General features: G+C 51.4%; 1 protein-coding gene across 5 annotated transcripts in view; it reads right to left on the reverse strand.

Moving 5' to 3' along the window:
• Positions 1-279: 279 nt before the first annotated feature.
• Positions 280-27,381, reverse strand: part of KANK2 (KN motif and ankyrin repeat domains 2) — a 28,710-nt gene continuing 1,608 nt past the window's right edge. The window contains exons 3-14 of one of the 5 annotated variants that reach the window (XM_047777109.1): positions 26,348-26,463; positions 24,754-25,965; positions 22,831-22,953; positions 12,669-12,842; positions 12,469-12,571; positions 10,807-11,046; positions 10,096-10,183; positions 9,344-9,563; positions 8,211-8,353; positions 4,511-4,711; positions 4,341-4,430; positions 280-2,392 (exon numbers count right to left, since the gene is read on the reverse strand). In XM_047777109.1, coding sequence (XP_047633065.1) covers positions 2,339-2,392; positions 4,341-4,430; positions 4,511-4,711; positions 8,211-8,353; positions 9,344-9,563; positions 10,096-10,183; positions 10,807-11,046; positions 12,469-12,571; positions 12,669-12,842; positions 22,831-22,953; positions 24,754-25,965; positions 26,348-26,384 — 2,685 coding nt within the window. In that variant the 5' untranslated portion in view covers positions 26,385-26,463 and the 3' untranslated portion in view covers positions 280-2,338. Of the gene's footprint in view, positions 2,393-4,340; positions 4,431-4,510; positions 4,712-8,210; positions 8,354-9,343; positions 9,564-10,095; positions 10,184-10,806; positions 11,059-12,468; positions 12,572-12,668; positions 12,843-22,830; positions 22,954-24,753; positions 25,966-26,347; positions 26,500-27,381 lie in introns of all 5 variants that reach the window. The other 4 variants (XM_047777106.1, XM_047777108.1, XM_047777111.1 and 1 more) reach the window with 4 other exon arrangements.

Here is a 27,381-nt window from a genome sequence, read left to right on the forward strand (position 1 = left end):
CATATGGAAGTTCCCAGGCTAGGGGGTCGAATTGGATCTATAGCTGTCGGCCTACATATAGCCACAGCAATGCCAGATCTGAGCCATGTCTGTGACCTATAGCACAGCTCCCGAGCAACGCTAAATCCTTTAATCCACTGAGTGAGGCCAAGGATTGAACCCATGTCCTCATGGATACTAGTTGGGTTCGTTACCGCTGAGCCAAAATGGGAACGTCCCAAAAGAGATCTATTTTAAAACTTCAAGAGGAGTCCAAAGACAAAGACCAGACACAGACGCTTTGGCATTATCATAAGGTAGCTTTATTAAATTCTACCTTCTAAAAAACGATTACAAAAAGGAATACTTCATTTAAGAGTAATACTGACTTAATGGACGTACCGTGGTGGAAAAGTGAAGTTAAAGGTCACGAATACATGTGAGAAGGGGGGGGTGTCCGAGGCAGGATCCCCTGTAGCCTACCACACCAAGCCCAGTGGGTATGGGAGGAGGAGGGAACACAGGCATAAATATGGCTTTATCTGGGGGGGGGCAGTGTTCAAGGAGCTGCTTCTAGAAGCTTAAAATAAATGCACCCACAGGCTCCAGGGCCAGACATACAGGCACACACAATTCTTGTACCGCTTCTCAAAGCCGCCCAAAGCTGTGGTCTTCCATCAGTGGTATTCCCCAGTGAGCCTGGGTTTCATTTACACACAACACACAACACACAACACACACACACACACACACACATCTCTCTTCTGACCATCAGACACACACACACACCCCTCTCTTTTGACCATCCGAGCCCTTCTGTCTTAGGTATATCCCTTCCATCAAAATCAAAGCAAGCCAGGCTCTATCAAGCCAGGAAATCTACTTTGCTAGGAGAGAGGCCAGCACTTGTCTTTACTGAATGAACGTGTATAAATGCCAAGGGTTTACTCTGTCCTGATGGGGTCTGGCTTCAACCCTGGTGGCCAAGCTGAGAACTGGACAAGACAGCGCAGGACACTTAAGAGCTTGAGATCTTTCTCCCGATCACAAGACACTTGCTGAGGCTAGGAACCTATCCCCACCCCACCCTCCCCCCCTTTTTTTTTTTGGTCAAAAAGGAAGGAATGGGAAAGAGAACCATGTTGAGATTCTGGGGACAAAATAGGCCATCCAGGAAACTGCGTGTGTCGGGAGAGCCCTGTTTCCAGCAGGCTCTGTTCCAGGCAGCTCTGGAAAGCCTGTAGGTTGTTAAAAAAAAAACCCAGCTGGCCCTTGTTTGGTTTTCAGCAAAGCCCTGTCTCTTTAAGTTTGCACTGGGAACCCTCGGGGGCAGCCAGCTTTTAATCGAGCACACATGGGATTTTTGGAGCTGGTCCTGTGCTTTGCCAACAATCTCATGCCCTGTTTTCTTTCCTTTGAGGAGAGAAATTCTGGAGTCTGGCGAGGACAAGGACGGCCCCGTTATTGGGGTTTTCAGCCTCGGGGTGCAGCGGCCCCTCTGGGAATTGGATTCATTTCCCGTGTCTCCAGATCTAAAGGATTTTCTAGGAAAATGAATATTTGCCAGCCCTCTCCCCCACAACATGTGGGGAGGGGATGGATTTCTGGGTAATTTCTCAATCCGAACTATGTGCACACCTGGGCTTCTGGGTCTCGAACCCCGCACCTGAGTGGGTGCGATGTGAATGCAGAAGAAACGAAGGCAGGAGAAACTTCCTGCCCCAGGTGACAAGGAGAGGATCTGCTCAGTGACAAGACCAGAAGAAAACTCCACCGAGAAAGCCGTTTGGGGTGGGGGTTAGTGGACAAGACACTATTATATACCAGACAATTAAATGGAGGGGGGCGAGGGGGGTGTTCTGCCACTCCAGATGTGATCCGTGTGTAACAACATTCAGGATTAAAATGAAAATATGCGATTCCAGTGACTTTCAGATCTGGCAACAAGTAATGCGATTCTCCCCCCCTTCGCCCCCAGCTTCCCCTGACAGTGATTCAAAAATACAATATTTTTCCCTCTCAGCCTCCTCCATCCATAATTGCCAGTTGATTGTTCTCAGCGTTCTTCGCAAACCCACGCCCAGCACCAGCCACTGGCGCCAATTTATATAAGAATTTAGCTTCGGTCTGTGCTGCGGCTGCTTTGAACTGGGGTCCTGGGAAAAACCCGCTTTCAGCTGAAGTCTTGTTGCTGTTGGGGGCTCCCCATGGGAAGCAGAAGGAAACCCCACTTGCCTTTGAGACTTGGGCCTTGGTGGGTAGAGTGGGAGCTGCCCAGGAAGGGGATGGAGGATGTGGGGTGGTTCACTCTGGGGCCGCCTGGCCCCCGAGGAGAGGTGCCTCAGGTCCCCCCTCACGGCTACTCCTCTGCAGAGGATGACGCGGGACTCTCATCATCTGACATCGGGGCAAACTGAAATGAGAGGCAGAATTCCTTTTGTTTGGCATTCTTTCCAGTGCCTACGAGGCACCGATTCTGTTGGCTGGCCCTGCGCCTGCGGTGAGCTAACAAGAGGCCTTGGTTCCTTGGCCTCCAGGAGGCAACGTTGCTGGGGAGGCGCTTCGGAAAAGTGCACAAAAGAATGCAGTAGAGGATTTTCCTGAGGGATGAGGAGTGGGAGGCAATGGAAGTGGAGAGCGGGTGGTTGGGGAGGGTGACGGCAGAGCTGAGAGATGCTGGTGGTCCAGCCAAGGGGTGGGGAGTTCCAGGCAGAGCCAACAGCAAGTGCAAAGGCCCTGAGGCAGAAGCAGTGATAAGGCCAGTGTGGCTGGGGCAGAGTGAGTGAGGGGGAGAGGAAGGAGACTGGGGGGAGGTGAGGGTGCTCAAGCAGGGCTTGGTGGGCTTTGGGGAGGACTTCGGCTTTTGCTCCAAGTGGGGTGGGAGCCACAGAAAGCTGAGCAGAGGAGGGATGCACCCCGACTCAGGTGTTCACAGTGACCTCTGGCGACAGGAGGGAGAACAGACTGGAGGGGGCAGTGAGGGTGGGAGCCAGGGAACCAGGGTGGAGGCAGCGGCAGTGGTCCTGGTGGACAAGGATTGAGAACTGGGATTCGTCTCTTGGGAGCAGGACCACACATCAGACAGCAGGACATCACCCAATGCCTTCACCCCATTTCCAGCTGAGGAAATGGAGGCCCAGGTGATCCCCTGAGCCCCCACAGGAGGTTCCTCATAGCCTGAGGAGTGAAGCCTGAATGTTTTAGAGCCTCTGTAAGAACCTGGGAGCCAGGTAGGTGCCACAAGGCTTATGTCTCAGTAATGTTCTCTCTCCTGGAGCACTTGGGGGAATTGCTATGGTCAGCACCCCCCATCATGCTACCCTCAAACCCAGTTCCAGATGTGCCTTGGTAGGGGGGGCCTGAACAAAAGCAAGGTGTGGGGTGAGAAGGAGGGGGCAGCAAGTTTTCTGTCCATGGTCTGGATTCAGACCCTGCGGTCTCTGCCCCTTTCTGTCTGTGAGACTTTGGGCTGGGAATGTAACCATTCTAAGCCTCAGCTTCCCCACCTGAAAAAATGGGAATAATAAAAGTCCTTTAGACAACTGAACCGGGTTATTGTGAAGGGTTCAAGATGTCAGGCTTGGGGGGCACTAGGTATATAGTCCATCAGAGCAGAAAGGCCTGATTCCTCCATCAGACAAGGGTACTGCTTTGGAGACCCATGAGGAGTGCTCTGGTCTCCCTATCAGACTGGAAGAGCTTTCTCCTCCATCACACACTGGGGACATAGCAAGTATCAATATGATCCTTCTGTTAGACTTTCAGAAAAGTGTTTTGCTAACAGGTATGATTTTTCTTTTTTCTTTTTGGCTGCACCCGCAGAATGTGCAAGTTCCCAGGCCAGGGATGGAACCTGTGCCACAGCAGTGACCTGAGCCTCTGCAGTGACAATGCTGGATCCTTAACCTTCTGTGCCACAGGGGAACTCACTCCAGGCCTTTAATATGCTAACACGCTTTGAGTAAAAGCCAAGGTCCTCCATATGGTAAGGAAGAGCATGATCTGGGGGAGTTCTCTTGTGGCACAGTGGGTTAAGGATCTGGCGTTGTCACTGCAGCAGCTCGGGTCACTGCTGCGGGATGAGTTCAGTCCCTGGCCCAGAACTTCTGCATGCCCTGGGCACAGCCAAAAAAAAAAAAAAAAAAAGCATGATTTGGAACCAGACAGATCCAGATTCAAAGATTCAAAGACAGTGATGCCAAATGTGACCATGCGGTCTCAGCCCTTGTGCCTGAATTTCTTCTCCCAGGGGCGCCATGAAGGTTCAACAAGCAGCTGACTATGCAGTCCTTGGCACAGGCTTATACACCATCCCCTCTCGGAGGCCTCCCACCCCCTGCCCTGCTGGGGCTGAGACTCACCGAGCACTTGATGTTCATGCGGGAGTACAGCATGGATGCAATTTCACTGTGTCCTGCGTCCAAGGCCACCATCAAAGCTGTGCTCCCATCCTGCAAAGCATCCACTGCTATGCCGATGGCCTTGCACCGTGCTCCCACCCTCCCCGGGGTGAGCCTGGGTGGGGACTCACTTGGTCGGTGATGGAGATGTCGCAGCTGGGCACGGCCAGCAGAAGGGCTGTGATCTCCTTATGGCCATGCTCACAGGCGCACATGAGGGCCGTGGAGCCGTCATCATCTTGGACGTTGACATCCACCTCACAGGCCAGCAGGGCTTTGACCACATCTACCCGCCCGTGGCTGACTGCCAGCATCAGGGCTGTTTGCCCCGCCTGGGCAAGGCAAAGAATAGACTTACAGATCATGCACGCACCAGAGCGTGACACCTCTGCTCTGGAACCTTCTGTGGTTCCCAGGTTCTCTGATGCTAACAGCACCTCCACTCATGGGCCCCCATCTGTATTGCAAATAATCCTTCCTACCTCTGGGCCTTTGCGCTTGCTGGTCCCTCTTCCTCCTGCTGGCTCCTTCTCCGCCCTCAGGTCTCAGCTTAAATGTCCCCTCCTCGGGGAGGTGCTCTGTGCCTCCCCACCCCTACGCCCACCTAAATCAGATTCCTAGCTCAGAGGTGCAAACGTAAGTACAAATGTGTTGAGGTAAGAGTTGTACACTTTTCTCTCTGCCAGTTAAACTTCAATAAAAATCAAACAGGGGAGTGCGTGCTGTGGTGCAACGAGATTGGTGGCATCTTGGGAGCACTGGTTCCCAGGCCCAGCACAGTGGGTTAAGGATCTGGCATTGCTGCAGCTGCACCTTAGGTCTTGACTATGGCTCAGATCTGATCCCTCTGCCTGGGAGCTCCACATGCTGCAGGGAGGCCAAAAAATGAAAAAAAAAAAAAAAGAAAATCAGATCGGAGTTCCCTTGTGGTACAGTGGGTTAAGGATCCAGCATTGTCACTGCAGCAGCTCAGGTTGCTACTGTGGCATGGGTTTGATCTCTGGCCTGGGAGCTTCCACATGCCGCAGATAATGGCTAAAATAAATAACTAAAATAAAAATAAAATCAATAATCATCAGAGGATGAATGTTTAAAGAAATTGTGATATATCCACACTACAGAATATTATTCAACCTTAAAAAGAAATGAAATACCAAAGCGTACTGCAATATAGATGAACCTTAAAAAAATACTCCATGACAGAAGCCAGACACAGAAAGACACAATACTACAGGATTCCATTCATACAACATATCTAGGAGTTCCCGTTGTGGCACAGCGGAAAGGAATCCAACTGGGAACCATGAGGTTGTGGGTTCAATCCCTGGCCTCACTCAGTGGATTGGGGATCCAGTGTTGCCCTGAGCTATGGTGTAGGTCACAGATGCACCTCGGATTCCACGTTGCTATGGCTGTGGTGTAGGCTGTCGGCTACAGCTCTAATTGTACCTCTAGCCTGGGAACCTCCCTATGCCGCGAGTGCGGCCCTCAAAAGACAAAAAATAAAAATAAAAAATAATAAAAAATTGGAGTTCCCGTCATGGCGTAGAGGTTAACGAATCCAACTAGGAACCATGAGGTTGCAGGTTCGATCCCTGGCCTTGCTCAGTGGGTTAAGGATCCGGCGTTGCCGTGAGCTGTGGTGTACGTTGCAGACGCGGCTCGGATCCCACGTTGCTGTGGCTGTGGTGTAGGCTGGAGGCTACAGCTCTGATTAGACCCCTAGCCTGGGAACCCCCAAATGCCGCAGGAGTGGCCCTAGAAAAGGCAAAAAGACAAAAAAATAAAAATAAAAATAATATAAAAAATTAAAATATCCAGAACAGGCAATCTGTAGAGACAGAAAGCAGACTGGAGGTGGCCAGGGCCTGGGGGAGGAGGGATGGGAGTGAAGCTGATAGGTGCCAGGTTGCCTATCGGGGTGTAAAGACCTTCTGAAAGTAAACAGGTGGCGGCTGCACAGCATTGTAACTGTGCTAAATGCCACCAATTTATTCACCTTAAAAGAGTTCATCTTGGAGTTCCCATCATGGTGCAGCAGAAATGAATCCAACTAGGAACCATGAGGTTGTGGGTTTGATCCCTGGCCTCGCTCAGTGGGTTAAGGATCCGGCGTTGCCGTGAGCTGTGGTGTAGGTCGCAGACGCAGCTCAGATCTGGCATTGCTATGGCTGTGGCATAGGCTGGTGGCAATAGCTCCGATTAAACCCCTAGCCTGGGAATCTCCATATGCCGCGGGTGCAGCCCTCAAAAGACAAAAAATAAAATAAAAGTCTAAGAAAACTTGCCTGAGAAAGAGAATGGCAAAAACATATAAATAAATAAATAAAAATAAAAGTTCATCTTATCTGCATTTCACTTCATTTTTTTTTCTTTTTTTTTTTTTTGGCCACACCTGAGGCATGTGGAAGTTCCCAGGCCAGGGATCAAACCTGCACCACAGCAGTGACGTGAAGCACAGCAGTGACAATGCTGGGTCCTTAACCTGATGCACCACCTGGTAACTCCCTCATCTCAATTTTTAAAAAAGTCAACAACCTAAAAAAATTTTGTTTAATTAAAAAATGTATATATCAGGAGTTCCTGCTGTGGCACAGTGTATTAAGGATCTGGCATTGCTGTGGCTGTGGTGGAGGTCGTACCTCTGGCTCAGATTCAATCCCTGGCCTGGGAACTTCCATATGCCGCAAGTGCAGGTGAAAAAGAAAAACAAACAAGAAAAATCAGTAAGAAAAGCAAGCAGGGCCTGCTACTGCTTTGCACCGTCAGAACGCTGCCTCCTTCCCTTTGCAGCATTTAGGCTGTTGCAAATCTCTCCCCTCTTTGTTGTCCCCACAGGGTCCTGGTTGCCCTTCTCTTCTGCCTGGACACCCATCCATCCACAGTCACCTCCACAATCTTCCAGCTTCTGCTTCCCAACTTTCAGCCAAAGGGAGATTTCAAACCAGAAAGCAGCCCACACCACTGCCCTGCTCAGACAGCCCTGGCGGTTTCCGGCAGCCCTGAGTCCAGACCCGCTCCGGGCCTCCAGTGCTCCAACTAGTGAACTTTGCGGGGGTGGGGACCATGCTGCTTGTCCAACCTTAAAGTTCCCCATGTCTAGCTGTTGTTCAATAAACTACCAAGCAGGACGTGAGGTGGTGTTGGATTAAGAAAGGCTGAGGACTCCCGTGTCCTCCCACTCCCCCTTGTTTCCATAAGGTCCTGTATCAGAGGCAGCCTGGCAGGCAGGTCATTAAGAATGGAGCTTTGGGGTGTTCCTTTGTGGCACAGCAGGTTAAGTGTCCCTCATTGTCACTGCAGTAGCATGGGTTGTTGCTGTGGTGTGTGTTTGATTCCTGGCTTGGGAACTTCCATATGTCTCAGGGGCAGCCCCCAAAAAAAGAAAGAAAAAGAAAAACAGAAAAGAGGAGTTCCTGTCATGGCACAGTGGAAACAAATCCGACTAGGAACTGTGAGGTTGCGGGTTTGATCCCTGGCCTCGCTCAGTCAGTTAAGGATCTGGTGTTGCCATGAGCAGTGGTGTAGGTTGCAGACCCGGTTCAGATCCTGCATTGCTGTGCTCAGCAGATGTAGCTCCAATGAGACCCCTAGCCTGGGAACCTCCATGTGCCACAGGTGTGACCTTAAAAAGCAAAAAAAAGAATGGCGCTTTGGAGTTAGACCTCCAGGTTCAAGTCCTCCCCTTGCAGTTTTACCTTGAGGAAATTAATACTTTTCTGGTTTCTTTGCTTGTGTAGTGGGGATTCTCCTTGTGAGCTTGGGGCATGGCCAGGACATTATTAATAAGCTGGAAGGTCCAGCTTGGTCTGCAATGCCGAGAGCCTGTACCTGGCTGGCTTTGGCATTGACGTTTCCGAGCCGGAAGAGCTGTAGGACAGTTTCGATGTCATCCTGGGTCTTCAGGGTAGCCAGGGCGGTTAGCATGATGGGGCTGTAGCCGGCGCGGTTCTGTTTGTCCACCTGGCAGACACCTGAGGGGAGGGGGCCAGGAGGACATCAGGCCTCAGTCACCCCTGATGCTGGCCAGGCCTGCTTCAAAGCCTGGGGGAGAGTCCCCAAGGACCAGGCCAAGTCTCAGCCATCAGACTGGAAGCCTTGTTCACTCTACCAGAATGAGCACTGGGCATCCTATCTCCTCCATCAGTCTAGGCATGGCCGAATTCCTCATTTTTCTTAGACTGAGAACCCCATTCTGCTCCTGGGTCTCTATGTTATGGGAGGGGCTCCTAAAAGTGGAAACTGTGCCTGATAGAGATCAGAATCAGACTGGGACCTCCTGGATACTGGCACCCACATTTAGGGCTGAAAGTAGGAGCTATGTCTCCCCTGTTAATCTGGAAGAGGCCCCAGTCACCACCTTTCAGTCTGGCCTCTGCCTCCCCCGTTAGACTGTGGGCTCTGCCTCCTTCATTGGACTGACTTGGGGGCTGTGTCTTCCCCATTGCACGAGGGGAGAGCAAGTTTCTTCATGTCTAATTGAGGACCATATCTTCTCTCCAAGCCCCAGACCAAAAGCCACGTCCTTCCCCGTGACTAAGTTTCCAGAAATGTCACCGTCAATATATAGGGGTCCTTAGGGAGGGGTGTTTTCTTAAGACCAGGTCTGCCTTTTCCAGTACCCTGGGGCCACAGGTAGGGCCTGTATCTCCTTCACCAGAGTGGGAGGGCGGAGTCTCCCCCATCAGACTGAGAGGGCAGCATCTCCTCCATCAGACCAGGAGCGCAGTGTCTCTGCCATCGGACAATGACGGTGGTACCTCCCCCATCAGATTGGGAGGGGGAGTGTCTCCCCCATCAGACTGAGAGGGTGGCCTCTCCCCAAATGACTGGGAGGACAGCATTTCCTCCATCAGACTGTGAGGGCAGCCTCCTCTATCAGACCAGGAGGGCAGTGTCTCCCCCATCAGATCATCAAACCGGAGTGATCACCCGGGGGCCCCCTTGTCCTGCACCAGGCTCACCACTGTCCAGCAGCTGCCGCACCACGGGGAAGTTGGCATGGGACACGGAGTAGTGCAGTGCGGTGTTGCCGTTGCTGTCAGCAATATTGACCACGTAGTCCAGCAGCCGGGCCGACATGGCCCGGAAGGTGACCAGGTGGCGCCGCACAAGCTCTGGGTGGGCGTCGCTGCGGCAGGCCAGGCGCAGCCACTCCTGCAGCACCGTGGTATAGGCCACTTTCTGGATGCAGGTTGAAGGGGAGAGGGGTGTGAGGGTTGAGGCAGCCTAATCCTTCCTGGAGGAAGCCCCAGGAGGGGAATGTAGATACCCTCAGCCTGAATCAGAGCCTTGAGGGGGAACATAGGTGCCCCACCCAGAAGAGCCCCCTGGGGCAAAATGTAGTGTCTTCATCCTGGACAAGGACCCTAAAGGGAAGTGTAGATGCTGCAATCCCAGAAATGCCCCCACAGTAAGGTGTGAGCCTCTCCACCCTGGATGTGACCTTCAAAGGCAAATGCACACACCAGTCAAGGACATACGCAGCCGCTTCCCTCAAGCACCCGAAGGAAAAGGAACCAAGGTCAGGTTTGTGCAGGGGCTCATCCTTGGCTCTTTCCCATCCCCCTGGCACTTGTCCAAGGCACATGACTCAAGACCCTTCCCCACGCTCCCAGCTTGGATCCCCGGGGTCCCCACGAGGCAGGCAAAGGAAGACAAGGTGGTTAGGGTGGAAAGGAAGCCTCCCCTCTTCCAGCTCAGGGCCCCACCGTACCAGCTCCCGCTCCGTGAGGGCGTTGGGGTTGTCCAGGTACTTCTCCAGGGCTAGGCAGGCTGAGATGAGGTCAGGGCTGAGATCCATCCTGCCAGCAGCAGACGAATGGGGAGTTTATCTTGGGAACACCCACCTCAGCCTCCTGGGTGCTTGTGCCCCCCCATACCTAGCTGGGGTGCTCGGAGAGGGCACTCTCCACCATGGCACTCACCCAGCCCTGCCAGGGCTCACCTGAGTGGTGGAATCTCAGATCCCCTTCTCCGGGGACACACTTTCACATGGAGCCCCAAGGGGCAGATATGGTGAATACACAGACCCCAAAAGAAAGTAGATGTACAGGCCAACATTTATCCTAAGTGGCCAGCGGCAGATAGAAAAACTTTCTCTGAGGGCAGATGTTTTATATCAGGGGAAAGAAAAAAGAGACATAAGTAGGAGAGACAGGTGAGGCAAATGTCCCAAAGAGGTGGGCAGCTTAAGGACAAACTTGACCTGCCCCCTAATTCCTAACCCCAACAGCCCAAATTGCCCCCATCAGGCCCTTTAGCAAAGCCTCCAGACCTTCAGATGCCCAGAAGGAAAAAGAGCTTGGTCACTAATTCAGACTAAGGTGTGCATGACTGATGGGTAGTTTCCTCAGAGGGCTTGAATGGTGGGATCTGAGGTAGAAGGAGGACCTCTGTCTGAATCCCTCCTACACAGAAAACTGACCGGATCTCCTCTTCAGCAGTTGATCCCGATGCTCCCTCAGCTGTACGCACGTGCTGAGACTCCTGGGACAGCTGGTATTCCTCCTGGCTGGTCTTGGCCTTTGCTGTCTCCTTGGACCTGAGCTGGGGGGCTTCAGTCACACTTGCAACCCTCTCCTCCCGCTCCAGGGCCTCGTTCTCTGTGCTCTCATTGTCTGAGAAGTTTTCTGCTGTGCTGGAGTCCTCAGATGAAGACTCATACCTGGGGGAGAGGCTGCAGATGGGGGGAGAGGTGCTTAACCTCTCTGGGCCTCGGGTTCCCCATCTGTTAAATTGCTTTTTTTTTTTTTTTTTGGTCTTTTCTAGGGCCGCTGGAGGTTCCCAGGCTAGGGGTCTAACTGGAGCTGCAGCCGCCGGCCTACACCACAGCCACAAAAACGCAGGATCCAAGCCGAGTCTGCGACTCCTACACCACAGCTCAGCAACACTGGATCCTTAACCTACTGAGCAAGGGCAGGGACCGAACCCGCAACCTCATGGTTCCTAGTCGGATTCGTTAACCACTGAGCCATGAGAGGAACTCCCCGTCTGTTAAATTGTTAACTGGGGATAATGGTAGTCTCAACCTCATAGGGCTAACAGGGATGCAGCCTACAGCACCTGGCACAGAGATAAGTGCTCAATAAATGGTGACTTTAATATATATATATATTTTTTGGCTGCACCCCCAGCGCAAGTTCCCAGGCCAGGGGTGGAACTCACATCACGGCAGCCACCAGAGCTACAGCAGTGACAACACTGGACCCTTAACCATCTGTGCCACCCAGGGAATTCAAGTGGCTGTGATTGTGATCACACTTGGGGGGCCTGGGAGGGACACTGCTTTTCCATTTTACCCTTCGGTATCTCTTCAATTTTGCTCCTTATGCAGGGGTTATACTGATTCAGATCCTCACTCGGACACAAATAGGATCCTTATGTTTCCTTTTTTTTTTCCTTTCCCTTTTTAGGGCTGCACCTGCAGCATATGGAAGATCCTGGCCTAGGGGTCGAATTGGAGCTGCAGCTGCGGGCCTATGCCACAGCCATGGCAAAGCCAGATCCAAGCCACATCTGTGACTTATGCCTCAGCCTGCAGCAACACTGGGTTCTTAACCCACCGAGTGAGGCAAGGGTTCGAATCTGCATCTTCATGGACACTATGTCAGGTTCTTAACCCACTGAGCCACAATGGGAACTCTGACCCTTGCGTTTCTTGCTATCTCTGGACAAATTCGAAGCTTCTGGGCCTGGCATTTGAGGCCTCAACTGTTCCTGACCATCGCTCCCCTGGCCTCCTGCTTTTCAAGTCACTGCTTCCTCCTTCCTCTGAGCCTTCATCCAGGCTCATGTGTCCCCTTCATCAGTGACTTCCCTGGGGCCCCCACTGCCTGAGCATCCCCCATCATTGTTCCAACCACACTGTATTGGGACCACCCATCTGGGCCAATGGCACTGGACAGAGAGCTCCTTTGGGTCAGGAGCCAAGCCTGGCACCTTCTGAGGGGGAGTACGGTGCAGCGGTTACAGCACAGGCTCTGGGGCCCGCCCATGGGGCCTCAATGTGCCTCAGTTTCTTCATCTGTCTATTGTGCTTTGGTTAAAGGAATGAATCCAGGTGGGGGGCTCAGACCAGGTCTCTCACCTGCCATTGACCCCCACAAACTGAAGGCTCCTGTGGTGGGCCTCGGGCTCTGCGGGCTCCTCCTTTTGCTTCATGATGGACTTCATGCCTGCCTGGGGCCCGCCTAGAGGGGAAGGGTGGTGTCAGGAGGGTCTCCCAAAGCCAGACCCCCAGGCCTGGGCCTCTGGCACCTGGCCCTCTTGGCGGCCACACCCACTTACCTGCTCCCCTGGCCTCCTCGGACTCTGGCTCCTTCGAGGCTGCTTGCCTTGTGAGCTCCCTGTTGGTGGCCTCGTAGGTGGGTGCCCAGCCTGTGTTCTTCTCAGGCTGTGCCAGGGAGTCCTCCTCATTCTCTGGGGGTGACAAGGATGACTCTGAAGGAGCCTGTGGGAGACCTGAAGGGGCAGAAAAAGAGGTGCTCACTGTGGGTAACAACAGCAAAACCAGAACAGTATAACAGCTGCCTCCTGGGGGTCATGAACCCTGGGCCTGATGCTCCAAGGGATAATTTTTGCTCTATGTCATCAAATCTTCCCAGCCCATGTGGAAGCTGGATTATTACAGGTAACGAAATTGAGGCACAGAGGGCTGCCCAAGGTCACTCAGCAAATAAGTGGCAGGATCTGATTCCAGCCCTAGTTTGTTGCCTACCTTTCAGCTGGTCAGGGTCAGGGAGGACAACTCGACCCTCTAATCCTGCCTTGTGACCCCCTTCCAACATCATCCTGAGTGTTGTCTGGAAAGTACACCTGAGGAGTTCCCGTCCTGGCTCAGCAGAAACGAATCTGACTAGGAACCATGAGGTTATGGGTTTGATCCCTGGCCTCCCTCGGTGGGTTAGGGATCCGGGTTGCTGTGGGGTAGGTTTCAGATGTGGCTCGGATCACGAGTTGCTGTGGCTATGGTGTAGGCTGGCAGCTATAGCTCTGATTAGACCCCTAGTCCGGGAACCTTCATATGCTGCAGGTGTAGCCTTAAAAATCAAAAGAAATAAAAATTAAAAATTTTTAAAAAGAAGAAGAAAAAAGATAGTACAGCTGAATACAGTGGCCATAGTAGGTACTCAAAACTCCCACAAAAAAGCTGTGTGACCTCAGGCAAGTCACTTAATCTCTCTACACCTAGGACAAAAAGCATTTCCTACATCGTGGCGTTGCATAGACTAAAGACAGTAACATGAGGGAAGGGGCTTAGAACAACACCTACACACCAAGAGCCTTGGAAGAGCAGTTGTTAATTCAAGAGACCTGTAAACTATATATGTATAATAAACTATATACATAACATATATATATATATATTTTAGGGTTGCACCTGTAGCTTATGGAAGTTCCCAGGCTAGGGGTCGAATTGGAGCTACAGCTTCAAGCCACACAACAGCCACAGCAATGCCAGATCCTGAGTGAGGCCAAGAATTGAACCCATATCCTCATGGATACTGGTCAGGTTCTTAACCGCTGAGTCACAATGGGAACTCCACGCAAAATACATTTTGATAAATCAATACTATATTCTTTTAAATTTCAATTTTAATTTTTTCATTTTTTGGCCACCCCCACAACATATGGAGTTCCCAGACCAGGAATCAGATCTGAGCCACAGTTGTGACCTATGCCGCAGCTGCAGTGATGCTGGATCCTTTAACCCACTATGGTGGGCCAGGGATCAAATGTTTGTCCTGGTGCTAAAGAGATACTGCTGATCCCTTTGTGCCACAGTGAGAACTCCTATAATCTTATTTACAGAAGCAGGGCTGTGCTATAGATAACATTTTGTATCTGGCTTCCTTCTTCTTTACCTAACATTAAGCAGGTGTTCCTTTCAATAAGTAGGAAAAAGAAACAATAAGGGCTAATGGAAAATGAAAATTAAAACCCCACCCAGGTGGAATTTCAGTTTGGGCCAATGAAAATGTCCTGGGGATGGATAGTGGTAACAGTTGCATAACAATGTGAATGTGCTTAATGCCACCGAACTGGACACTCAGGCATGCTTAAAATGCTATCTTTTATGTTATGTGTATTTGATCATAATTAGAAATATGGTGGAGTTCCCGTCGTGGTGCAAGCAGTGAAAATGAATCTGACTAGGAACCATGAGGTTGCGAGTTTGATCCCTGCCCTTGCTCAGTGGGTTAAGGATGTGGCATTGCTGTGAGCTGTGGTATAGGTTGCAGACGCGGCTTGGATCTAGCGTTGCTGTGGCCGTGGCGTAGGCCAGCGGCTGTAGCTCCCATTCGACCCCTAGCCTGGGAACCTCCATATGCCGCAGGTGCGGCCCTAAAAAAAAAAAAAAAAAAAAAGGAGAGAAATATGGTCCGAGAACAAAGGTAACCATGGTGGGCCCTGGGCCCTAAGGATGCCCACTGCACAGATGGGAGTGGGGTTGGCAGAGAGCTGCAGACTGCAGCCACTTGGAATGGCTGCCCAGGTCTCAAAATCCACTCAGGCCCCCCACCCCCAGCCCCAAGGCCACGTGTGGCTTCTGTGTCACCACTTCCCCAGGATGTCCCCTTCCTGCCTCTGGCCATCAGCTCTGCAGACCAACTCATTTTAATTCCCTGTAACTGTTAACTTTTTTTTTGACATCCACAGTAACTACTTCCTCAAGTCCCTGGGCAACACTCGAGCTAAGAACAGGGAGTAAATACTCAGCACAAGAAAGCACATCGAATGGATGACACACTGGCCATCGCCCCAGCCCAAGGTGGGGCTGGGCCAGACCAATTCCAGAGCTGGAGCTCCAACTTCCCTGGGGAACCGAGAGCAAATGCCAGGGTTTTACATGAACCTTGTGATAGTTTTCTTTAAACCTTGTTAAGACATTCACATCAGACAAACAAACAGGAGTTCCCACCATGGCACAGTGGGTTAAGAATCCGACCACATGGAGTTCCTATTGTGGCAAAGCAGAAATGAATCCGGCTAGTATCCATGAGGATGCGGGTTTGATCCTTGGCTTCACTCAGTGGGTTCGGGATCCAGCACTGCCCTGAGCTGTGGTGTAGGTGGCAGACGTGGCTGGGATCCTGAGCTGCTGAGGCTGTGGTGTAGGCTGGCAACTGTAGCTCTGATTCGACCCCTAGACTGGGAACTTCCATATGTCGAGGGTGTGGCCCTAAAAAGCAGGGGAAAAAAAAAAAAAAAGGAATCCAACCACAGAGGCTCAGGTTACTACAGAGGTATGGGTTTGATCCCCTGTCCAGTGCAAAGGGTTAAAAGATCCAGCATTGCCTTAGCTGTGGCTCGGATTCAATCCCTGGCCTGGGAACTTCCATATGCTGCGGGTACAGCCCTTAAAATAAAAAAAACAAGCACACAAAAGCACTGTGTGGCCAAGTGGAACATGTCAGGAGGCAGATGGGCCAGTTCAAAAATTCAGGCCTCCTGGTTTACACACCTGAAAGGTTTTTTTACTCAACAGATGATGAAACACGATGCTCAGTGAAAGAAGACTGTCCCCAAGTGACAAATACTGCATGATTCTACTCATGCAAGGTCCCTAGAGGAGTCAAATCCATAGAGACAGAAAGTAGGATGGTGGGTGCTAGCGGCTGGGGGATGGCGGTGGGGAGTCAGTGTTTAATGGGGTCAGAGTTTCAGTCTGGGAAGATGAGAGAGTTCTGGAGGTGAATGGTGGGGATGGTTGAACAGCAATGAATGTGTTTCTTGCCACTGAACCGGCTATTTAAAAACAGTTGAGTTCCCGTCGTGGTCAGTGGAAACGAATCTGACTAGTATCCATGAGGATGCAGGTTCAATCCCTGGCCTTGCTCAGTGGGTTAAGGATCTGGCATTGCCATGAGGTAGAGTGTAGGTTGCACACTCAGCTGGGATCTGGCATTGCTGTGGCTGTGACACAGGCTGGCACTGTAGCTCCAATTCGACCCCTAAGCTGGGAACTTCTTTTTTTTTTTGCTTTTTAGGACTGCACCTGCAACATACGGAGGTTCCCAGGCTAGAGGTGGAGTTGGAGCTACAGCTGCTGGCCTATCCCACAGCCACAGCAACGCAGGATCCAAGCCGAGTCTGGGACCTACACCACAGTTCACAGAAATGCCAGATCCTTAACCCACTGAGCAAGGCCAGGGATTGAACCCGCATTCTCATGGTTCTTAGATTCATTCTGCTGTACCATGATAGGAACTCCTAGATGGGGAACTTCTATATGCCACAGGAGCAGCCCTAAAAAGACAAAAAAAAAAAAGAATATATTTATATGCATGACTGATTCACTAAGCTGTACACCTGAAACTAATACAATATGTAAATCAACTGTACTCCAATAAAACTAAATTAAAAATAAATTACTTGGAGTTCCTGTTGTGGCGCAGCAGAAATGAATCCAACTTGGAACCATGAGATTGTGGGTTCAATCCCTGGCCTCGCTCAGTGGGTTAAGGATCCGGCATTGCCGTGAGCTGTGGTGTAGGTTGCAGGTGCAGCTTGGATCCTGTGTTGCTGTGGCTGTGGTGTAGGCCAGCAGTTGCAGCTCTTATTGGACTCCTAGCCTGGGAACCTCCATATGCAGTGGGTGCAGCCCTAAAAAGACAAAAGAAAGAAAGAAAGAAAACAGCAGGGCATGATTGTGGGAAGAAATGGGCCAAAGGAATGGAGGAAACAGGACCCAGCACAGGCCCAGTCTGAGGAACCTGAGGGTAAGACAGAGGGATTTCTTTTTTTTTGTCTTTTTTGTCTTTTTTGTTGTTGTTGTTGCTATTTCTTGGGCCGCTCCTGCGGCATATGGAGGTTCCCAGGCTAGGGGTTGAATCGGAGCTGTAGCCACCGGCCTATGCCAGAGCCACAGCACGCGGGATGCGAGCCGCGTCTGCAACCTACACCACAGCTCACGGCAACGCCGGATCATTAACCCACTGAGCAAGGGCAGGGACCGAACCTGCAACCTCATGGTTCCTAGTCAGATTCGTTAACCACTGCGCCACGACGGGAACTCCCAGACAGAGGGATTTCTACAAGTCAGAGGTCAGGGGTGGGCCACCAGGAAACCCCTAAACATAACTTTTTTTTTTTGGTCTTTTTGCCTTTTCTAGGGTCACACCCACGGCATATGGAGGTTCCCAGGCTAGGGGTCTAATCAGAGCTGTAGCCGCTGGCCTACACCACAGCCACAGCAATGTGGGATCCAAGCTGCGTCTGCAACCTACACCACGGCTCACGGCAACGCCAGATCCTTAACTCACTGGCAAAGCCAGGCATTGTACCTACAACCTCATGGTTCCTAGTCGGATTCATTAACCACTGAGCCATGACAGGAACTCACTAAATATAACTTTCATATGCACTTGGAAACCAAAAATCTTTGTGACTTGCTCTATCACGGGGTCTGGAACCAAACCTACAATACCTCTAATGCATGCCTGTAAATGAGTCCTGGGGATCTCATGTACAGCACAGTGACTACAGTTTAAAATGCTGTATCATAGGAGAGTGCCTTTCCTGGCTCAGCAGAAACAAATCTGAGTAGCATCCAAGAGGACACAGGTTCGATCCATGGCCTCGCTCAGTGGGTTAAGGATCTGGCGTTGCCCTGAGCTGTGGTGTAGGTCACAGATGCAGCTTGAATCTGACGCTGCTGTGGCTGTGGAGTAGGCCAGTGGCTACAGCTCCAATTCAACCGCTAGGCTGGGAACCTCCATATGTTGTGGGGGCACCCTAAAAAGCAAAACAATAAAAAATTAAAAAAGAAATACTGTATTGTATATTTGAAAGCTGCTAAGAGAGTAGACCTTAAAAGTTCTCATCATAAAAAAAAAATTTAACACTGTAAGATGATAGATGTTAATTAAACTTACCCTGGTATAATTTTGCAATATATACATATATCAAATCATTAATTTGTACACCTTAAACTAATATAATCAGTCAATTTTATCTCAATAAAGTGGAAAAAATTAAAAATTAAAAAAGAAAAACATGTTGGGTTTAACTACATCAACATATGAAGATTTCTATTCAGCTAAGAAAAAAAAACCCTCTTAGACAAAGTTAATTGACAGGAGAATACAGGCTGTGGGAAGATAGTCCTAATGCCAAAAATAGTCATAGGATTATCTTTTATTATTTATTTATTTAGCTTTTTTTTTAGGGCCACACCTGCAGCATATGAAGGTTCCCAGACTAGGGGGTCTAATCGAAGCTGCAGCTGCCAGCCTACGCCAGAGCCACAGCAAAGCCAGATCCAAGCTGCATCTGTGACCTAGACCACAGCTCATGGCAACAGTGGATCCTTAACCCACTGAGCAAGGCCAGGGATCGAACCTGCAACCTTGTGGTTCCTAGTTGGATTCGTTTCCACTGCGCCACGATGGGAACTCGAGGGTTATCTTTTAGAAGAGGAGTCAACAAATTTTTTTCAGTACGGGCCAGATCGTAAATGTTTTTGGCTACGTGGGCCAAAAGGTCTGTCACAAATAGTACAAAAGCAGCTGGACATAAATGAATGGCCACAACTGTTCTAATAAATTTGAATTTCATATAGTTTTGCTCATATCACACAACGGTATTCTTCTTTTCATATTGTTCAACCATTTAAAAACATAAAAACTAGTCTTAGCTCATGGGCTATATAAAAATAGGCAGTGGGCTGGATTTGGCCATGCAGGCTATAGTTTGCCAATCCCTATTCTGGAATATGCCAGGAACTTCTCAAAACTGCCCCAAGAAAAATGAACAAAGGCTAAGTTGATTCACAGAAGAGTTTCACTAAATATCCAACCTCACAAGTAATCAAAGGAATACAAATTAAAACAAGGAGATACCAGTTTGCACCTGTGTCAAATGGGCAAAAAATTAGAAAAACAGATAAAACTGTATGTCAAAGGGGATGTGGGGAAAAGAGCATCTCAGATCCAAATATGGCTGGTGGAACTGTGGACAGGGAGACCCTTTCCAAAGAGAATCAGACAAAATCTGGAGTGAAATTGTGCATTCCCTCTGACCCAGAAACCCCATGGGAGGGGACACGGGAGGAGGTACCACCACTATTCATGGCATCCAGGAGCTGGAAGTCACCCAAGTGCCTACCAAGGCAGGGATGAGAAAAGAAAGCATAGCACATACCTAAGGCAGAAATCTATGCACTCATTAAAAGTGACAAACCAGATTTATAAACATCAGGGTGGAGAGTTCCAAAACAGTGTGTAGAGAAGAAAAAATAAGAAAGAGAATGGATTTTTTTTCCCCCTAAAGCACAATGCCATTTTAGGAAATTAAACATTCACAGGGCATATTTTTCAAGAACACTCAAATATCTAAATAAGTTTCTGGAAGGCGGGTTGCAAGGAATGATATTACAGTGGAGTGTGTGTGGGGGATGAGAGAGCAGAAGTTGGTGAACCACGGCCCATGGGTATAGTTTTTACTTTTTTGGGGGGCTGCACCCGCAGCATACAGAAATTCCCAGGCCAGGGATCGAACCCATGTCCTCATGGATACCAGTTGGGTTTATTACAGCTGAGTCACGATAGGAATTCCCAAAAGAAATTTAAAAAAATTTAAACCACTTGGTCAACCAGTGCAGGAAGAAACAGTGTCTACAGGGGTTGGGATATAAATGTGGTAACAGACATCACAGTCCTTTTAAAGCCCTTCCAGGAGTTTCTGCTGTGGTGCACTGGGTTAAGAACCTGAGTGCAGCAGTTTGGGCCTCTGGGGAGGCTCGGGTTTGATCCTCAGCCTGGAGCAGTAAGTTAAAGGATCCAGCATTGCTGCAGCTGCAGTTCGGATTCAATCCCTGGCCCAGGAACTTCCATATGCCATGGGTATGGCCATTAAAAAAAAAAAAAAAAAGCCCTTCCAGAAACCTGCCCTGAGAAAAGAAATCAAACGGCAGGAAGGACATCTGCCAGTAAAGAATCACCGGGCTGTTAAAAAATAAATAGCATGACCCAAGAATTTTTAATAATTCTCTTAATAAACGCCCCTGGGAGAATGTTAAATCAAAGAAACCAAAGAGTTAAAATCCTGGCTTCAGAGCTCCTATCGTGGCACAGCGGAAACGAATCCGACTAGGAACCATGAGGTTGCAGGTTCAATCCCTGGCCTCGCTCAGCGGATTAAGGATCTGGTGTTGTTGTGATCTGTGGTGTAGGTCGCAGATGTGGCTTGAATGTTATGTTGCTGTGGCTGTGGCTGGCAGCTACAACTCTGGTTCGACCTCTAGCCTAGGAACCTCCATATGCCGTGGGTTCGGCCCTAAGAAACAAAAACACACAAAAAAGTCCTGCCTTTGAAAATTGTGGAAAAACTGCTTTACCTCCCCAGTGCTTCAGTTTACTCATCTGTAAAATGGAGATAAAAACACCACCCACCTCAGAGCAGTACTGGAATTAAAATACAAAAAGAATATCGAATAATGTTCTGGGCTACAGTAAGGGCTATCGAGATGGTTTTTTCTTTTTTCTTTTTAGGGCTGCACCTGTGGCATATGCAGGTTCCCAGGCTAAGGGTCAAACTGGAGCTACAGCTGCTGGTCTGCACCACAGTCACAGCAACTCAGGATCTGAGCCGCGTCTGCGAACTACACCACAGCTCATGGCAATGCCAGATTGTTAACCCACTGAGTGAGGCCAGGAATCAATCCCGCAACCTCATGGTTCCTAGTCAGATTCGTTTCCACTGAGCCACGACGGGAACTCCTCCTTTTTCTTTTTTTTTTTTGAGCTACGCCCATAGCAAGCATAAGTTCCCAGGCCAGGAACTGAACACGCACCACAGCAGTGACCGAAACCACAACAGTAACAATGCTGGATCCTTAACCTTCTGAGTCACTAGGGAACTCCTAGATGTTTTTATTTATTTATTTATTTTTTGCTTTTTTTTTAAGGGCTGCACCCTCGACATATGGAAGTTCCCAGGCCGAATGTCAAATCAGAGACACAGCTGCTGGCTCACACTACAGCCACAGCAATGCGGGATCCAAGCTGTGTCTGCGAACCAAACCACAGCTCATGGCAATGCCGGATCTCTGACCCACTGAGTGAGGCCAGGGATCGAACTTGCATCCTCATGGATACTAGTTGAATTTGTTTCCACTGCACCACAACAGGAACTCCTCCTAGGTGCTTTTAAATAGAAGATAAAGCATCACAACAAATTCCATCAGGTACATGCTGCGAGACTTGAAACACACACATATTTTCTTCATTAAAAAAATCAGAAGGAAAGAAGCAGAAGTGTTGACAGCAGCTCTGTCTGGGCAGTGGTGGGTTTATAGCTTTTTTCTTTTCTTCTTTTTTTTAGGGCCACACCTGCAGTATATGGCAGTTTCCAGGCTAGGAGTCTAATCGGAGCTGTAGCTGCTGGCCTACACCACAGCCACAGCAACACAGGATCCCAGCCTCGTCTGCGACCTACACTACAGCTCATGGCAACACCGGATCCTTAACCCACTGAGCAAAGCCAGGGATTGAACCCCATCCTCATGGATTCTATTTGGGTATGTAACATGCTAAGCCAAGACAGGAACTTCTGTGAGGGTTTTATTTTGTGTTCTAAATTCTTCTGCACTCTTCAAACCTTCCATAAAGAACAAGGAATTGCTTTCCTAGGAATGTTTCAAACAAGAACACAGGAAATTTCAAAGCCTTGGGGAAGCATCTCACGGATTCACATGCCTGGCTTCCCCCTTCTCCCACTAACCTGTGTTGCCTCTGAAAGGTGAGGCGTAAATGAGACTTTATGGAGTCTCCAAGCCTCTGCCTGCCCCCCACCCCCACCTTTGCCAGCTTGAGGGGAAGGCTGCCTCTCACCTTCCTTGCCCTTGGCTGCAGTGAGCACATTCTAGATGGCAGAAAGGCTGGGCTCCTCCCTGCCTCCTCCTCCAGGGAGCTCTCCCTGATCTATGCATCGAGCTGCCTGACCTAAAAGAACACATGATCCAAACACCTGTCAAGCAGCCACCCGGCTGCTTCTTTCCTTTTATGTCCTGGTTCAAAGAGCCAACGGCTAACCTTTGAGTGCCTACCGGGGCTGGAGCCATACTGAACTTTCAGTACCAACTGACACATTTAAGCTCACACCGATTTCGGTGACAGTGGGTTGTCAGGACCCCCAATGTGCAAATGAGGCACAGAGAGGTGAAACACCTTGATCAAGGGCGTAGAGCTAGGGAGCAGGAAAGCCAGAATTTGTTTTTTATTATTTTTTTTTCCTTTGGGAGTTTTCCTTTTTCTTTTTATTATTATTATTATTATTATTTTTATGGCTGCACCTGCAGCATATGGAAGTTTCCAGGCTAGGGGTCAAATCAGAGCTTCAGCTGCTGGCCTATGCCACAGTCACAGCAATGGGAATTCTGAAAACCATACTTTGAACTTAGGCTACAATGCTATCATCCCATCCAATCCCCACCCACCCCACACACCTGTCTTATTTGCTTCAAACATGTGCTCTCTGAAATAATTTTCCTTCACTTCTTTCTGGTGGTCTCTTGTTTGCTTATTGCAGGCGCTTTTGTCAGTCACGTTCACTGCTGTGTCCTCAGTGCCTAGAAGAGTGTGGCACATAGCAGGTACTCAATAAACGTTTGCTAGATGAGACGACACTGAAATAAATTAGCACTTGCCAATTCTACCCAAGCAAGGCAGAGAATGCGGCTAGCTGCAGCAAAAGGGAGTTAAGTAAGATAGAAGGAAGAACTTGCACCGGGCGGCAGCTTGCACACGGTGGGGACCTTGCTAGGTCCATGTGTCCTGGAGGCAGAAGGCCTCATGGCTGCCCTGGGACGCATGTCTGGAATGGAGGTTGCCTCTCAAGAGATCCCAGGGCTCGGCCGGGTGGGGCTCCTGGCTGGGGACCAGAGTCGCAGGGCTGGGTGTTTGGGATATACACAGAACAGAGGGGTGGAGTCTGCAGCTGGCGGGGAAAAACATGGGGAAACAAGAGAAAACAGCTGAGTCCCCGCCCTCTAGCTTGTGCCCTCTTGGTTCCTTCATGGAGCTCTGGCCACCTGTTATTTGAGGCCGAGATGAGGATCTGGGTTCCACCTTTGAGCCCTCCTGCAGGTTTGGGCCGGCCTGGGCTTAGACTCTGGCTGTGTCATACAGGGCAAGTGAAAGCCTCTCCTAAAGCCTCAGTTTCCCCAGCTATAAACAGAGGTGACCTGAAAATCATTAGAAGCAGCAATAAGCACAGACTGAGAGCTTACTCTGTGCACTAATTCACAAGAGTCCTGGAGGTGGGACTGTTACTATGCCACTTCAACAGACAGGGAAACTGAGACCCAGGGTGGTGAAGCTGCTCATTCAGGGTCATACAGTAAGAAGGGGAATTTGACCCAGATTGCTGGCTGCACAGCCCACTGTCTTAAGCTCCTCCGTGGGTGAAACTTCAGAATCCTCAACACCAGGCTAGTGTTTGATAAAGAACAGCTGTTTACTATTATGAATCATTCTGGGACCTCAGGATGGCTGTGGTGGGGCAGCTGCCATTCTGTACATCCCACATCCCCTTTCCTGGCATGAGGACTCAGCACTTCCTCCAGGGAGCACCCCCTTCCTCCCTCAGGATTTGGGTGGGGTTCCTCTACTCCCAGGATCTGGGCCTGGGCAGTGGGGGACACAATGATTAATTCAGTGATGGGCATGTGATCCAAGCCAGTCAAGGAGGGTCACCCTTGGGATTTTTATCGGTGCCATCTGGATTGAGAAACTCCCTTTCCACTGAGCTGCAAGAAAAGATCCCTAGAGTGGTGAGGCCATCTTTGCCCACTTGAGAGAAGCCTCCAGGGTACACAGAGAAAGAGGAAGAGAAAGTTAGATTCCTGATGATAGTTGAGCACCTGGATCCAGCTATGCCTGAAGGTGTCCCTAAGTTATGTGAACAACACATTTCCTTTTTTTTTTTTCTTTCTCTTTTGTTTTGGCATGTGGAAGTTCCAGGGCCAGGGAATGAACTTGCAGCACAGCAGTGACGATGCTGTATCCTTAACCTGCTGCGCTTTAAGGGAACTCCCACATTGCCTTTTCATGGTCTGAGGCTGGTCCCTGCCACTTACAGAGCAAACGGGGAGGACTTTTTGCCTAGCAACCAACCCCTAGCGGCCTCAGGAACCCTCCCCCAATATATCCAGTTTTCTAAACATTTACAATGTGCTAGACATGAACACACACACTTAACAGACACTCAGTTTCTTCACATGGTCCCTATAGGCACTGAATTGGCAGCACAACTGTCCCCTTTCTGCAGATGAAGAGACCAAGGCTCTGACCAGGGCCAGGGCTGGACCCTGGCATTCAGAGGAAGAAGGAGGGACCCTCCATGATCTGCCCAGGTCCACTAGGCTCACCTGCTGCCCCATCACAGCTGCGCTCTGTGATGCTGATCTTCTTCACCAGGTGGATGTTGCTGGTGGATGCAGCAGGTGCTGGGAACACTGTCTCCACCACCTCATGGCTGCGGAACACAGTGGGGCTCTCAGCTCCACTGGATGTCGCCAAGGCCCGCAGCCCAGCCCCGTAGGGCTCCAGACTCTGGGCCCGCTGGGCAGGGGCCCCGGCAGCTGTGCTGGCCGCGACCTCCACCTCCCGTGGCCCCTCCACGACTCGGACGGTGTCCACACGGACTGGGCTGTCTGGTGGCGGCCAGGCCTGGGGCTGAAGGTCAGCTTGCCGGGCCTGAGCTGCCTGCAGCTCCTGGAGCGCTTTCTTGAGCTGGGTCTCCAGGACGGCCACCTTAGCAGCAAGAGCAGCCTCCCCGTCGGGCATGCCCAAGTCCCTCTCTCGGACCCAGGTGCCCACGCTCCGGGTCTCAAGCGCCACCGGGTCCTCAGGGGCCTCGGGCAGGTCTAGGCAGAGCTCGCTGCGGCCCCGGGCCCCTGTGGGGTGGCCTAGGAATTTCTGGCTCTTGAGCTGCACTGTGAGCTGTCGCTTTTCCTCCTGCAGCACCGACAGCTTCACCTGGAGCACCGGGATCAGCTTCACCTGCTCCTCCAGCTGCCGCAGCTTCCGCAGGGCCCCGGCCATCTGCTCCCGCACGTGTGCCAGGTGCCCAGCGCTGGGTGGCACTGGCGTGGACAGTCCCGATCCCCGAGGTGTTGTGGGTGGCAGCCCCACACCCACCAGAGAGCTCGTCGAGCCGGCTGCACTGGGGGTCAGGGAGCCCAGGCCAGTGGGTGTGGCCGCCTGGTCCTCGAGGCGGCGCCGGGCATCCAGCAGCGTGCGCTCCACGCGCGGGTTGAAGCCACCACGGGCCTCCAGGGCGCCATACTGTGGGTAGAAGCCGCGGCCGCAGTAGGAGTAGGCTGAGTGGCGGCTCTCCCCACTGGCATTGGAGCACAGAGACTCAGTGGACGTCCACCAGGAGCCAGGGCCGCGGGGCAGGGAGCCGAGGCGGGGCCGGCGCTGCACGGCCACCCGCCGTAGTGTGTGGCCCTTCTCGATGTCATCTACGTACTTGAGAAAGTCCAGGTCAAGGCGGTAGCCATAGGGAGTCTCCACGGAGTAGGGCAGGTCGGGCTCCTTGGTGGGGAAGGCAGGCGGGGAGGCTGGGCCGGGGGTCCCTGGGGTGGGGAGAAACGCCAGTGGTCCTCTCCTTGGGGGCAAGACTGATGCCCAAAGGATGGGAGCCCACTGGGTGCTTGGCGGCTCAGCTGTATCTCCAGTTTCAGACCCCATCCCCCCACCGCCAACCCAGGGCAAGGCCCTGTCGCCCCCTCAGATCATCCCAGGACAGGGTTGTCACTATCCTTCAGCATCCAAGCTGCCACCAGGACAGGACCCTGTTTCCCACTCACGACCACCCCCTTCCCTGGAAGACTCTGTCTCTCCCGGCCGACCCTCAAGGGCAGAGCCAAGATGTCTCTATTCAGGCCTTCACAGGCAGGGTCTGGTCTCCCCCACTCCAACCCCAGGCAGGGCCCGATTCCCAGCAAGACCCCTGACCTGGGAAGGGGGCTGGCACGTGCAGGACTTGGGCCATCCTCTTGCCTGCAGATGCTCCTCAAGAGTCACTTGGGGGACTGTGAGTCAGACTGCCTGCAGCACAGGCTGAGGCTTACCTGGGGAGAGGATGTGATGAAGCCCCGAGTCTGAGTCTGCAACGGGGAGGGAAGGGGATGTGGCCACCCCTCCCCACTGCCTCCCCCTAACTTCCCTCCTCCCCCCGGGAGTGGGACCCTCTCATAGGCGCACACCCAGCCTGGCTATGGAAAGGGGTGGGGGGCCCCACGGCCTGGAACAAAGAAACCAAACCTCACAGTCCGCCTGCACATCTGTCCAGCCCCTGGACAGGCTCCAGCTGTTCCCACAGCCCCGCCTCCACAAGGCCCCCCGGGCTGGGGGTGGGGGCCCAAGCCTGACAGGCCTCACCCTTCCTGTGCCCCCTCCCCTCAGCCCAGGCCAAGAGCTGGCTACCGGGGCAGGTGGGGGCTTAGGTGAGCAGGGGGCTGGGGCACTGATGGGGAGACAGCCTTCCTGCAAGGATCTGAGGAGACAGAGACACAAGGACACAAGCAGAAATACAGCTCAGGGTAGGGGACCCCAAAACAGAGTTGGGTCAGGCCAGATCGGAGTAGGGGGGTGGTAGGGAAAGTTGGGGGGAGGCAGCGAGGAGCAAAGCCTTTCCCCTTTATGGAAACAATTTTCTCTAAAAATAAACAGTTTCGCTGCCGGGCTACACGAGAACTTCCTGCCCTCCCCTCTAGGACGCGTCCGGCTTGGGGCTTGGGGGCACAGTCGGGATAGAAGGCTGGGGTGGAGGCCCGGGAAGTCATGGGGCTAGGGGGAGGAAGTAAGAGGGGGCACCCGGAGGCTGCAATTGGGAGGGACAATCAGGGCCTCTTACTAACCTGCTCCCCCCCATCCTCCTCACTCCAGCCCTGGAGGCCAGCCAGGCCACTTTTGTCCCCAACACTCTGAATTTGGCCAAACCCTTCTTTGGTCTGACTTATGGCCACCCGGCTACAGAGGTCCTGGCC

Source organism: Phacochoerus africanus, chromosome 4 (genome assembly GCF_016906955.1).
Source record: "Phacochoerus africanus isolate WHEZ1 chromosome 4, ROS_Pafr_v1, whole genome shotgun sequence".
NCBI lineage: Eukaryota > Metazoa > Chordata > Mammalia > Artiodactyla > Suidae > Phacochoerus > Phacochoerus africanus.